The 14,639-nt window shown below is 46.6% G+C and overlaps 1 protein-coding gene and 1 long non-coding RNA gene across 3 annotated transcripts in view; one reads left to right on the top strand and one right to left on the bottom strand.

The window, feature by feature from the left end:
* Window positions 1-6,524: 6,524 nt before the first annotated feature.
* LOC143839038 (uncharacterized) lies at window positions 6,525-11,855 on the bottom strand. The gene is made up of 3 exons (XR_013231544.1): window positions 11,803-11,855; window positions 9,071-9,172; window positions 6,525-6,649 (listed from the first exon to the last, which is right to left on the bottom strand). It is a non-coding gene; the product is annotated as an uncharacterized LOC143839038 (long non-coding RNA).
* Window positions 11,856-12,130: 275 nt separating this feature from the next.
* MAP7D1 (MAP7 domain containing 1) overlaps window positions 12,131-14,639 on the top strand; it is a 72,852-nt gene continuing 70,343 nt past the window's right edge. For both annotated transcript variants that reach the window (XM_077337535.1, XM_077337534.1), the window contains exon 1: window positions 12,131-12,855. In XM_077337535.1, the coding sequence (XP_077193650.1) occupies window positions 12,789-12,855 (67 nt within the window). In that variant the 5' untranslated portion in view covers window positions 12,131-12,788. The remainder of the gene's footprint in view (window positions 12,856-14,639) is intronic.

Below are 14,639 nucleotides of genomic sequence, written 5' to 3'. Positions count from 1 at the left end.
ATTCACACCTGCTATTTTTTTGCGGTGGGGGGAGGTATCTTTTTTTGCTTCTTCCTGGCAACTTTTAATTTTGGCAGATTTGAAATGAAAGGTTCACATGGCTGTGAGGAGGAGAGGGTTCTTCTTGAAAGAGGATGGTGGTTTTGCTGTACCTGAGCATACGGAGGCCATAGCTACACAGCAGCCCGAAATCATTAGCCCGTGTGGCACTGCTGGGTGGGATGGGGTGGAGGGATCAAGCTCTCTTAGCACAGAAGCCAGTAGCCTTGTCAGGTTCCTGCACCCAGGATAAGTTGCGGAAAGCCACACAATGAAACCAATAACTGCAACAAATCCTGAATTCGTCTGCCCTCCTAAACTGCTGCAAATTAGAGCACACCTGAGACACACACATAACATTTTCCTCTCTGCTCCTACAATCCTCCCTCCGGGGGAGGGGCCCCAGATCATTTCAACCCATGGGACGAAGAGTTCCATTAAGAACATAGGTGGCTCCTGCCAGTGTTCTGTGGCGAAGTATCCTTGCAGTGCATGTGAGCGTTCACCAGGAGGAGCCCTTCTCACGAACTCTTTCAGCGTGCTTACAAACCTTCCTACATGCCTTTGCTGAAGGACCCCGTGACAGAGAATATGGGTGGAGAGTCACCCACAAAATTTGCTGCCTGAAATCTCATTTCCATCATTTTTGCATTGGGGGAAATCATAATGGGGGGGGGGGGGGAAACGGACAGTCATCTTTTGTACTACCTCAAAGAATGGATCGTCAGCTTTCCTTCACTTTTTCTCCCCAGGGGAAAACCAAGGTTGGCTTACAACATTCCCCCCTTCGTTTTATCCTCACAGCAACCCTGAGAGTGGGCAACTGGGTCCCGAGTCACCCAGCCAGGTTCCACAGCTGGGGGAAGGAGGGAGGTGACAGAACCTGGGTCTCCCAGATCCTTGTCTTTTTGGCTGCTACACTCTGCTAGTGATCAGCTGGTCTTTCCAGTTAAAATTGATTGCACTTGATGTCCTAACATTTTCCATCCCCTTGGAACAGGAGATGGATTAAGCAGGCCAGCAACCTCTGTTTTTAAAGGATGATAGTTTGTATTTTAAATTTTACATTATTTATTTATATTATATTGTAGCAGTGCTGTCCTTTTACCTTTTTGAGCTGACCTGAGCCTTTGGGGAAAGGTAGCAAATAAGTACCAAGATAAGTAATAATAATAAAAGATAAGGTCAGGGTAAACAAGACCTTAGTCTCCTGGCCTGCAGACATAAGCCTGACCCAGAAGTATTCTAAGTAGGCTGGAGGTACTTTTCAGATCGCCCAGAGGGAGAGAAAGGGGCTGGAGTTCCCCCAAGGACAATGATAAAATAGCTATATTTCCTTATGGATGGAAGAGGCTGAGGGGGGGGGGGGAGCAGAACGTGACAGTCAAATGGCTCCATCAGTGCAAGAGGATGTTCGCACTTTTTTTTTTTCATGCAAGGCTTCTCAAGTTGCTTCCCAAAGAATCGGTACCTGCCCTGCCTCCCCAAGCCACCAAAACCCTTGCTGGAGAAACCATGCCACAACATCTGGGAGGATCTCAGAGCTACAGCCTTTTTGTAGCAACCAAGCCTTCAGGTATGTCAATCTGTGGGAAATTCTTAAAAGGTAGATGGCAAGCATTTGTTCTGTTATAATGAGGGGGGGATCTTATTTTTATACTCTAGTGCAGGGGTGGCCAAACTGTGGTTCTCCAGATATCCACGGACTACAATTGCTATGAGCCCTAGAACATCTGGAGTCCATGGACATCTGGAGAGCCACAGCTGGCCACTCCTGCTGCAGAGATACATAAGCAAAGCATTGGCACCAGAGTTCTACAAAAATGAACAACACATTTCCTGTAAAGCTGATGAACTAAAACAGCACTTTTTGCCATGTATTTCCACTGTTATGATTGTTTTTCTTTAGTCTGAGGAAGAGTGCATGCACTGGAAAGCTCACACCTTGAATACGTCTTTGTTGGTCTTAGAGGTGCTATTGAACTCTTAATTTTATAGTCCAACCAATTTATTCCTGGGGGCTTCCATGTCAGGCAGCCATAGCAATATCTTGGATTTGCCCGAAGACAAAAGCTGGTACGTTTCATAACTACGACTGCAACAGCTTGGTTCCCAGTTTAGTCTGGGATTAGGTTCAGTGGGGAGGGAAAGGCAAGCAACTTCCACCTTCAGACTCGGCTGTTGCCACCACAGAAACACAATGCCTTGGGGCAGGTTTCTGCAGCCCTGCAGAGTCAAGGGAGGACTGATAGGCTGCTTCAAAAGGATGGGCATGCTTGGGGCTGAACCTCAGAGAGGTATGTGTCAGGGAGTCTGCAGGTCGGATCACGCAAGATGTTCCTTGGGGGAAAAAACCTTTGCCTCCAACGGTGAAAAGAGAAACAACGTCACAGTGTGGGCAGCGGCATGAATTCAGGGATTATGATGACTAGACAAATGCTCATCATTATGATGGGTGTGTACGTGAGTGCCTGTGGGAGAGGACAGGTTTGTATCTGCTGTGGCTCCTTGGGGCATGATGGATTTTGTACATTGCACATCCCCTGCCTGGGGCACCCCTTTCATTGGTGGCCAGGCTACCTGGTATCAGAGCTGGAGGGAGGGGATTTCTAGGGGGAGAATCCACTATGCAACACCAAGTGCAATGCTTTACATGGGCAGCTGACTTAGTCTGTAGCAGAAAAGTAGATTTTCCTCAATATGTCATCTAGTATAGGCCTAGGTAAGGCACAAGTTAATTGCTGTTGTGAAGATCAGCTAGTGTAGTGTAGTGATTAAGAGTGGCAGCCCCTAATCTGGAGAGCCGGGTTTGATTCCCCACTCCTCCACATGTAGCCAGCTGGGTGACCTTGGGCCACTCACAGTTCTTCTAGGGCTGCTCTCACAGAGCAGTTCTCTTAGTGCTCTCTCAGCCCCACCTACCACACAGGGAACAAGGGAGAGGAAATTGTTTTGTTAGCCTCTTCGGGACTTCTTCGGGTAGTGAAAAGTGGAAGAATAAAAACCAGCTCTCCTTCAGACATCTTCAGCTGAGGGCTTGGTCGTAGGGCCAAACTAGAAGAGACACACAAAAAAACCAGCAATAGGATTGTGCGTTTTGTTTTGCTTTTTAAGATGGAGCTAGAGCAGGGGTAGTCAAACTGCGGCCCTCCAGATGTCCATGGACTACAGTTCCCAGGAGCCCCTGCCAGCATTCGCCGCAGTTTGACTACCCCTGAGCTAGAGTTTCCAGCTCCAAGTCAGAAAACTGAGATTACAGTGGGGAGTCTGACAAGGATAGAGTTGGGGAGAGAGACCTCAGTGAAGTATAACGTCACAGAGTCAACCACCCTCTAAAGTAGCCATCTTGTCCAGGGGAGCTGATCTCTGTAGCCTGGGGATCAAATTGTACAGCAGGAGATCTCCAGAACAAAACCCACAGCCACAACAGCATAATTTGCCGTGCCCCTCCAATCAACACTTGGCGTTGGTGTGAAATCTGTCCCAGGTCTTCCAAATGTAAATTCACTGTGTGAAAAAAGGAAGGAGTGAAGGTAAAAAGGTGTGAATTCTTTCATAAATTTTCCACATGTGAATTCTCTATGTAATTTACTCTGACAGAATTAGCAGTTGTTGGGCTGAAGAGTCCTGATGCTTTTAAAGAAAGAAAAAAAAAGCCTACAAAGGTTGTTTGTATGTGTAATCATGTTAAAGTAAAGCAGAGAAAATAAATGATGTCTAATCACCCATGTTAAATCCATGGGTCAAAGAACACAAAGACACTGGAATCTTTCAGCCCTTATTAGTGAACTCAGCTCATAGTACTCTGAACTGAAACCGCCCAAACAAACTCCTCAATATATACATCCAGAATAAAAGAACTTCCCACAGTTGCAGGCAAATGGGTACCCCTTTACTTTAAAGTTTAAAGCAGGGGTAGTCAAACTGCGGCCCTCCAGATGTCCATGGACTACAATTCCCAGAAGCCCCTGCCAGCATTTGCTGGCAGGGGCTTCTGGGAATTGTAGTCCATGGACATCTGGAGGGCCGCAGTTTGACTACCCCTGCTTTAAAGTAATTGGATCCCACGTGGATATGGCCATGTGCTGTCCAATTGCAGCACAGTGGTTGCCTTTGAATCTACCGGCTCACACAGGGAGACCAGCCAAGTGTAGACCAATCAGTGGGACAAAATTAGAATCCTGCCTCAGACCACAAGTTCTGGTCTTCAGCGGATCCACATACACAACAACCCATGTATCCCCCCCCCCTAAAATGTTTCTGGCTACAGACCTGCCCAGAACCCACCCTAAGAGGGTCTGTGAATTTACCTTTTTTTTTTTTCCTTAGGGATCATCTGTCATTCATTCTAGTTTGGTCCTGATTGAGCCTCACCATATCCAGGCATTATATGGTACCAGGGGAGGGCACAAATGCAGAGAAGAACCACACAAGCACCCTTTGTTTGTGTCGAGGCTGAGGATAGATTGACCACCAACTGTGTCAAGATACTGCCCGGAAGCAGCCGGGTGGACATTATACAATGACCAGAGAACTGGTCGATAGTTCTTTTCCCCATGTAGATTGAGTTCCTGGCCTGCTGCATTTCGGAAGCGATTGTCCTCCTGAGACTTATGGAAAAATCTATGAGTTAATTATGATACAGCTCCAGGACGTCACGTGAGACACAAACCCAGGCTATGGGGGCAAGGTCAGCCCTGGCCGAGATGCGGGAAGCTAATTTGCCGGTCTTGTGTGTGTGAGGCATAATGTGCAGTGTGCAGGAGTAAAGATGACTTATGTTTGTTTCTTTGCTTTATTGGCAGTCTACCTTTCTAAGATTCAAGGCAGATTACCCAATAACCAACGATGCAACAAGGGCAGTATAATGCAATTAAAAGGCAGATTACACAATTAAAAGCAAGGGAAATTAGGGCATTGAACAAACAAATGACACCAGTTTACAAGATTAAGAACAAAGAATTCTGAACGGGATAGGGTATATCATGAATAATGCCAGGAGGCCTACTTTCCTAGGCACTTGCCTAAACCAAATTTAAAAGTACTTCACTGGCACCCAAATTACCTCATAGAAATAATATTTAAAAAAAAAAACCCTGAGAACTCCATTATGGATGAACAGAAAAAGTCAGCCTTTTATGAAGTACTAGAGGGAAAGCCTGTTACACCCTAAAAGGCAATAGGCTCTAGTCTGTAGGCCTGTGTGAGTTCGTTTAATTCTCCTTAGCTTTATAAAAGCTCATATTAGGAATGCCAGTCCCCAGGTGGCACTGGGGATCCCTGGGAACTATAGCTCCTCTCCAGACTGCAGAGATCCAGGCTCCCAGGAGAAAATGGCTGCTTTGGAGGGTGGACTCTATAGAACTATACTCCACTGAGGTCTTTTCCTGCTCTCAGTCTCATCCACTCCCAGCTGCACCCCCCAATCCCCAGGTATCGCCCAACCCAGGCCTGGCAACCTACCAGGAATGGACAGCAGCTGAGCTCAAAACCAGAGCTGCAATATTCCTGGCTGCTGGAGATATGATCCATGGGCCCAGTTAGGACTGACTGGAGATGTCCTAGAATCACAAGACAGCAGTTCCCCTGGAGAAGATGGCTAGTTTGGATGGAGGACACCGTAGAACTGCACTCCACCAAGGTTCCTCCCCACCCCAAATCTCACCCACTCACAGCTCTACCACCAAATTTGCCAGGTAGCGCCCAACCTGGTACCTGGCAACCTTGACCCTAAAGCAGTCCTCCACAGCAGAGCAAGCATGGCCACCAGGGCTGGCCCTCCTCTCGCTGTCCTGGCTTTCTATCGGCATTTCGCTACAAAGCAGGGCCAGCTCTTCTCCCATCCTGCTAAGTGTCCTGAAATGGCACGAAGGGGGGACAGGGAAGACCCACAATTGGTCCTGAATAGGGGATTGCTTTCTCCGTATTGTGGGTGCACATCCCCCACGGAGGGCCAGTCAAAGTGAGTTTTATCTGGTGCATTGTTGCGAACGCAAACCATGGGTTTTTCGACTGTAAAAAGTTTGGTCATAGTAAGGATTCCAGATTTTGATGAGCTGAGAGCCAAGGTGATAACCAGTATACTAGAAAACATTGGAAGTCTCACAATCACTGAAGAAGATGGAAAACGGGGAATTGAGTAACCCGGGAACCTGTTTTGATTGTGTTAAAATGATAATTCACTACTAGAAGAATAAATGAGTATTTGATTTGACTTTATGCGTTTGGAATTCTGTTTTGAATCATATCAAGAAATGGGAGGAGACAGTATGGAACAGATCAGGCAGTTCTTCAGCTGCAGACTTGTGCTTTGAAGAAACATCAAACACCAGGTAACCACTGCATATGTGTTGGATATTGGAGACAAATAACAATTCCAGATGTCAGGAAGGGGCTAGACGAAGTATGGGAATGCACTTACTTAACTGGCTGAAATAACCGTGTATCCATGAGAAGCGGGAGCAGACACAAACTGAATAGACAACCAGTGCTTCTTTTTAACCTTTTTAAAGCAACTGTTATACATTCTGATATACAAAACAGTTTTCCGATGTGACAAATTCGGCTGGTAATGGAAATAATTCAGCTTAGGTAGTGAAATGGATGAGATCTGGAGCAAACATAATGGAGAAAAGAAGAAAAATTTTAAAGTAAATTTCAGTGGGGTCAAATTGCCCTCTGGATATATGTGGGGGAGTTCCTGGTATCAAAGCTACACAGCTAAAACAAGACAAACACACAGACACCCCCCACACACACACACAGAAAAGATCACTTTGGGTGGACTGGTTTTTGGTTCAGGCCAGGAGTTCCCACTGTCTCCTTACAATGGTATCGATCCGTTTTGCCCATGTGCTGAGCAGAGTAGGCCAGGGCCCCTCTATTTCAGGGGATTTGGGTTTCACTCTGACCTGCTTCTCTGCCTGCAACATTCTCCTGGCACGGAGTCAGGCAAGGAGACAGACAGGATACTGTTTCATGGGAAATCTTTGCTCCAAAGCTGAAGGTTGATTGAGAAGGACTCCTGCTACCCATTTGAATGGCAGACGGACCATTTGAATTGTACCTAGGATTGCCAGCTCAGGGTTCAAAAAATCCTGGAGATTTGGGGTAAAGACTGGGAGGGGGCAGGGTATAATGACATAGAGTCCACCCTCCAAAACAGCCATTTTCTCCAGGGGAGCTGATCTCTGTAGTCTGGAGGTCAGCTGTAATTCTGGGAGATCTTCATGTCCCACCTGGAAGCTACCAACCAAGTTGCAACCCCAGAATGCCAGAGGTGCATACGGGCCTTTAGAATCACACCGGTGCAATTTCTGCTTCACACACGAATGTTAAAAGGAGAAAAGTAAAGTTGCCAACAGGCCTGGGGGAAATAAAGTCCTGTCCCTTTAATACAGACTCCATATATGGAAATGGACAGCTGAGTTTTTCATAGCATGGAGGTAATGAACCTCATCTAGTATTTAACATCCCATTCAGACTCTATTAAAGGGGCAGGACATCCTCCCCCCCCCCCCAACAGGCAGTCAGCAATCTTATACAAAGCCCTTGCAAATTGAAAAACAAAAACAAGCAACTGAACAGTTCCTGTGCCTCTCCTTATGCTTCTTCATTGGTGCAGGAGTTTGGATGCTCTAAGCCTAGAACCCAGCTTTCAGGGCTTCTATCTATGGCTGGGTGTGGGATGGACCTTCCATGGGTAGGGCTGCCACATTTTTTACCACCCCTGCTTTCAAGCAAGGGTCCCTTCCTATATAGCCCCCTGTGGAGGTTTGTAGAGGCACTGCCTTGGACTACTGGGCATAGGTTCTCTCCCGAGGATGATGGTGGCTGATGGGATTGACCGGGGTGCGTGTGTTTAAATTATCTTCCCGCCATCGAGGTTTATTGTTGTTTATTATTGTTTTCATTTATGGGCTTATATTGTATTTTTAGCATATTGTACTGTATTCTTTTATGCTTTTACTGTAAACTGCCACAAGCTAGACTGGTTTTGGGAGTGGCGGGGATAAATATAAATAGAACAAAACATGTAAACTGAACAGGTGAGGCTCTTCCTGGTGATGGAGAAATCCTTAGCTGCTAGATCTCTTCCAGTCAGGCTTTTATTAAAATCCCTGGAGAAAGACCACTGAAAAGATGGCTGCCCTGAACACTACGTAGGAACAACAGGAGTGGATGGAGTCCTCGTCCTCAGACCGGGAAATAATTTGAGCCTTGGTTTCGAGTGAGCTGGCATCAGCCAGGGAGGAGTTAAAGCCACCCCTGCCGAAACTGGCTATTGTCTTTGAGGATAGCCAGAGACACCAACTCAGGTGCCAAGAAAAGACAGGCATTACAATTTGCTAGTCTATAAATCACCAACTTTTTATGAGTGGCCACGATCTTAATGGCTGATCCTTGAATGGCAGAGTTAAAAGAGTATGGTTGCTAAGATACAAGTTGAGCCTGGAGATCTGGAATTATCAATTATCTCCAGATCTGTCTGACTGGAGGAAATGATTGCATAGGAGGTGTATATGGTATTATGCACCCACTGAGGTTCCACCCCTCCCCATATCCCTCCCCAAGCTCCACCCCCAAATCTCCAGGAATTTCCAAACCAGGAGATGACAACTCCATAAAAATAGACAAAGCTTTCCCTGTCACTTTAAATTCTATGCCAGGGAAAGCAGCATGGGCCAGTCGGGTGGTGCCACAAAAGCAGATGACTCTAGGAGACTCAGAGGCAGGACTTGCTTTTTCTGAGGTACCTAAACGGGCCTTCTAGCCCAGCACAGTTCTGTACCTGAGGGCCAATCGGTATCATGCAGATGACACATTCTGTTTGTTTATCTCTGCTGCTGCTCAGAGGAACTCCCAGATTGTGCCAGCTCATCTGTGCCCAACCGTGCCTTTCCTCTGAATCACTTCTGGGCACCTCCGCTTCTGAGGAGCAAAACTAGAGGTACTGAAGACCTGCTTGGCTCGTGTGTTTGGAAACCATCCTGGCCGGCTGTAGGGAAGTGGCTGTTGATGGGGAACTCACCTGATACTTCCATTTCCATACTGGGAACAATGTTCTTTGAAAAGGCATCTGGGTCGCAAACTCATCAGGCAGCCTTGGTCATGCTTCTAATGATGGACCATTCTAAACAGTTGAACATTACTAATATGATAAAATGATATATATAATCCTTCAATAATGTATAAAAGAGTAGGTGCTAGATTACAATGGGGTACACAAAAAGTATGTTATGCAGCCAATATGGGGTTTAGATATGAGTAATTTACTCATAGTAGTGTGAATAATACCTTGGCCACTTCTTAGATGATCTCTGGATTCCTTTCATCTGAAATTTATGTAATATTTGGTTCTCATCTACACTAGTAAATTTTAGTGTTTCCAGAATTTGACTAGTGGTTTTTGCAAGTGGAGAAATCTGGGGAACTCTACCAATAAGTGATATAAGGTGTCAGGAATACCACATCCGTGACATACATGGAAGCACGTTTACCCACCCTAAACGTTTTGGGGTGATTTTGGAATCCTTGTTAATGGTGAGCCAGGTCACCAGAGTAGCCCAGCTGGCATTCTTCCATCTTTGCCAAGCATGGATACAAGCCCCTATCTGTCCCAAGAACACCTGGCCACAGTGATCCACATGATGGTCATCTCCAGACTAGATTTCTGTAATTTGTTCTATGCAGACCCACTCATATCCCTGACCCAGAAGCTTCAGCTGGTGCAAAATGTGGCTGCTAGGGTTCTCACTGGAACATTGTGGAGAGCCCATATCCAGCCGGTGCTGAGACATCTATATTGGTTACCAGTTGAATACTAAACAAGTTTAAGGTTTTGGTATTGACCTTCAAGGCGATTCCTGGTCTGGGCCCAATGTACATGGGGGACCATTTGTCTCCCCATGGCTCCCATGGGGTTTTGTGCTGTGTGGGTAAACACAGGTTGGAGATCCCCTATGAAGTTCACCTGGCCCTTGCCTGGTGGAATAAGCCCCTGGAACAGCTGAGAGCCTTGGTGGAACTTCTTCACTTCCACCTTCAAGATGGACCTCTTCCAACAGGACATAAAAGATCTAGCCTTCTTCCTGAGCCTTCAGGCCCTGCCTATGTTATATTTCCCTGGGCACATGCATACAATGCCAATTTGCAGCTAGTAAGGGAGGGGGTAGCAGGGCAGTCAGGGAGAGTGAGAGGTCTTTTAAAAAATGTTTTTTATGGTTTTATGGACACACTATTGTGAGTCACTGCATATAAGTCCAAGAATAAACAAACACAGAGACACCCCTGGAGATTGCATAACCAAGTAACTGGGGCTCATCAACTGATCTTTCTTGGCCACTGGAAAGGAGAGTTCTTTACACGACCTTACAGAAATGGCTGCAGCAAGCTCAAATAGATAAAGGGGGATGAGAAATGCATGGAGGATAGCTTTCTCTGTGGCTGTTAGCCATGATGCATGAATGGAGCTTCCATAATCCGAGGAAGTTACCTGTTGATACTGATGGCTGAAAAGCACTTCAAGCACCTTTGAAGGCTACTGGCTAGCCGCTAATGGAAACTGATTACTGGGTTAGAGCAGCTTTTCTCAACTTTTCTTACCAGTGAGAAACCCTTGAAACTTTCTCCAGGCTTCCAGATACCCCTTTTCTGTCTTGAGTGCAAGAGCACTCAGAACATGCTCAGAGATACTACATTTTAAAATCCAGTAAGAAGATTTTTTAAATTTAATCATACCCCACCCTTCCTTGGAGGCTCAGGGTGGCTTACAGAAAGTTTGAAATACACAGCAAATAGTAACTTAGGCTAAAATTCCAAAAGTAATTAAAATTCATAATCAACCCCATGGATTCAAAGCCTATGACCACCTCTTCACTATAAGGAACTTATAGGCGGTTACTGAACTAAGTGTGGAGGACATATGGAGTCCTTATAGGGTTTGTCTGGGGGCAAATTGTCAAGCAGAGGCCAGTATTTTGGCTTTATTTCTCAGTGGTTCAGGCATGGCAGAATAGATCTGTCTTACAGGCCCTGCAGAACTGGTCCCACAGGGCCCTGCTCTCATTGGGTAAAGCATCCCACCAGGCTGGGACCAAGGCCGAAAAGATGCTGGTTGAAGCCAATGTTATCTCTTTAAAGCCCGCTTCACTGTACTGTATTATCCTGTTACACCTTCTATTTTTTATTTATGTTTTTGCCCTTGGTTGTGTTGGATTTTCCTAGACTTTTTAAAAACGCTTAAAAAAAATAGCATCTGCCAGACCGTTTTAATTTCCTTTTGCATTTCAACTTTATAAAAAAAAAATCCTGATGGCTTAATGTTTTAAAGATAATGTCATAATTTGCCCTAGGGGGTTTAAAAGAGGAAATGTGCGGAGCGTTTATAGTAAACACATCAAACTGGACTCATTTGACCATGAAGAGGGAAGCATACGAAATGGAGGGGGGGGGGCAGAGGGAGACAGTCCAGCTGTTGCCCTGGCCAGTGGCAGCTGGGGTGGTTTTGGGAAGAAGAGGAGGAGGAATACAGGGCCCCTCCCCACCTTCAACGATGGATTACTGTTTAGTTAAGGCTCTGTGTGATGCTGGGTCCCAAATTCCTGCAAAGCACACAGGCATATCAGCCCTGGAAATCCCCCCCCCCCCACCTCCGCCGCCTGCTAGGGAACTGGGTTGGGTCTCCTCCTCCCATCCTCCCAGCCCATCCCTGGCCATTCATGCCCCCCTTTTCTTCTTCTTCTTTTTTGCTAAATGACTCACCCATTCAGCTGCTAGGCAAAGAATCTAACTTTCCCTACATAGCCTCACCATGTCCATGGGCTAGACCAATCGGTAGAAGTTAAGAGGGAGGAGAGTGCCAATCTGGACTTCCCCAAACTTCTTTTTTATACCTATACCTATGTGGATGCACGCGCTATCAAAGATGTGCAAAGCAATCCCCCCCTTTAGAAACCCCAATGTTTTCCCCCCGCCATGCTCTGCGAGGGAGGAGAGCGGAACTGTCTGCTAGTCTCTTTGGATGATCCGAGCTCCCCCCCCCCCGCCTTGACATGGTTGCTTCCCGCTTCCGAGGCTAGGCCAGTAGTCAGCCAGTGTACAATAGTTCAGATTCTCTGGTCTCTTTGCAACATCAGCTGCTCCAGCGAAGCAACTGGAGGGGGTGGCTGGATTGATGATTCTGTATTTTTTCCTCCCTGTTTATTCTTTTTAATTTATTCTTTCGATTGTCTCTTTCCTCTTGGGAAAGTTTCCCCCCCTGCTGCCAGGTTCCAACAGCGCTGGAGAAAACTATAAATATTTTTAAGGAGGGGGGGTGGGGCTATCTCGTTCCCCAAGATTTTTGAATTTGGGAAAGGTCTTTTTTTTTAATTTTATGGTTTATTTTTGCATCGCCGTGTTGGAGAAGAAGGCTCCCTCTATGTTCTCAGATTGAGCAAACCGGTGATTTCCTGCCCCTCCCCTCCCCCGTGGAAACTGGAAGCATCTTCAACTAGGAAGAATGAACCCACAAGGAGAAGAAGAAAGGCCGTGATATAGATATAGAGCTATATTTATAGAGACCTCTATTTAAAATCAATCTATCTAGATTTTATTCTTTTAATTTAATTTTTTTTAATTAGAGGGGTTTTTTTTAGGGGGAGGGTCGGGGGATCGTAAAGAGGAGACAGCAAAACCGAAGAAATCACAGCCGCCCCCCCACCCCTACTCCCTCCCCGCCCGCCCGCCCCCCAAAAAAGGCAAGCGCCATGGAGAAGAGAGAGGAGCTGGGCCAGACCGCCGCTATGAAGCAACAGCCGGATGATCTTCTTCGAGGTAAATATTTGTGCTGCTAAGGAGACTTTTCGAGGATGATCTTGCAAATTGTTGCGAGGGGAGAGAGCGAGAAAGGGAGGGGACCGTCTGCGAAGCCAACGGGGCTCTCCTGGTTTCCCTCCAGATCTGGGAGTGGGGGGTTGGGTTGCGTGGGGGGGGGGGCTAAGGGGGGAGTCTGCTGCGGCAGCCCGTGGAAGAACAGCCTCTTTAATGCTATCCCCCCCCCCCCTTTCAGTATGAACTCATCGCTTGGTCATTGTGCTTGCATGTGTGTGTGGCTGGTGGGGTAGACTGGGGGGGGGATGGGGTAGCTGGGGGAAAGTCTTGGTTTGGCGGCTGGATGCAGAAATGGACTTTGCCTTTAACTGGGGAGGGGGGTTTATGGAGGCTTATATTCGTTCTTCCCAACGAGGGGCACAGGGGGGCTTCCCTCCCCCTTGGACAGTGCTGCAGAGATTGTCCTGCCTTCTGCAGGTCATGGATTTTTTTTGGGGGGGGGAGCTATAAATAACGCTCTCCCAAATTCTGCCCAACCCCAGATTGGCATCTTCTAACAGCTGCTTTTGGGGAGGCAACCCAGACCTTAAGAACCCCCCTCCCCAGCCCCTTTTTCTGGCTGACCCTGGAGGTCAAAGCTTCCCCCTCCCTGTTGCTGTAGCAGTGGGCTGCATTCAGGCTGGCCCTTTGGGATGGGCCAGAGGCTTTTAAGGCCTGGTTCCACTCTTGTCTACGCCACTGAGGAGCACAGAGTCGAAAGCAGGGGGTTGGGTCAGCCCCACAGTGAGCTACATGCTCCTGCTGTTGTGGGGGTGGGGGTCGGGGTGGGGTGGAGTGGGGTGGTGGGGAGCTGATCTCTAGTTCACTGGCTGTTTCCCCCGCCTTAAAGTAACTGGGGGGATGTAGTCTGCCAGACTTTGCTGTCTCTGCCAGTAAAGTTTGCCCCAATCTTATCTGTCTTGCAAGTCATATGTATATTTTGGCAATTTTTCTTCCAGACACAAATATTCTGCTTGTCTGCGAGGGTCAAACCCTGATTCTCTTGCAGACTCTGGGTTGCGTGTGGCAGACGTGTGTGTGTTTCTGTTCTAAATTTGGGCATCTTTAATGCCATAGTTTCTTTTTTTTAATAGTCTTGCTTTTTGAATCTGTGTTTTTGAGATCTCTGAAAAGCCCAGTTTGCTTGTCTCATGAGGGACTCTGAGCTAAAAGTTCCTTTGGAAACTCTTAGGTTTCTGAGCTTTCTTTGTCCTCAGCACTGGGAAGGACTTTAAAAAACATGACAGGTGTTTGGAAATCAAATCAGCAGACCCCCATGTTGAGAATCTCATAATTCTTCTGTGGCAAGCTTGCAAATTGTTTCTTTTAAAAGTTCAGGGTGAAAATGCTTCCCTTTGTTTTATGTTTATCAAGAGGCTATTAAATCTCTCTCACACACACACACCCCTTTCTTTCATTAGGATTTTATTTCACTATCCTTTATTCCAGTATACTACTCTCTTAAGGGGCCTTAAAATTGTTTTCAAGAATAAAAGTAACCAAATAGAAAAGGTGGAATTTTATTATTTATTATTTAAAAGTTCAGTAAAGATGGTACTAATAAAACCCAAAAATGATGGTAGGCTTAGCCCTCTGCTTTGGATAAAAGCTTTTGCCCTTTTGTGATTGCTTACAACGCGAAAATGCCACTTTGGTGTAATTATGGAGTAGACTCCTACTGTGAGAATGTGGTCTGGGAGGGGGGGGAGATCATGGAATCAGCAAGTGGGGAGGGTGGGGGAAGAAGG

The sequence above is a fragment of the Paroedura picta genome, chromosome 5 (assembly GCF_049243985.1).
Source record: "Paroedura picta isolate Pp20150507F chromosome 5, Ppicta_v3.0, whole genome shotgun sequence".
NCBI classification, from domain to species: Eukaryota; Metazoa; Chordata; class Lepidosauria; order Squamata; family Gekkonidae; genus Paroedura; species Paroedura picta.
This window is presented reverse-complemented; position numbering and strand designations above follow the sequence as displayed.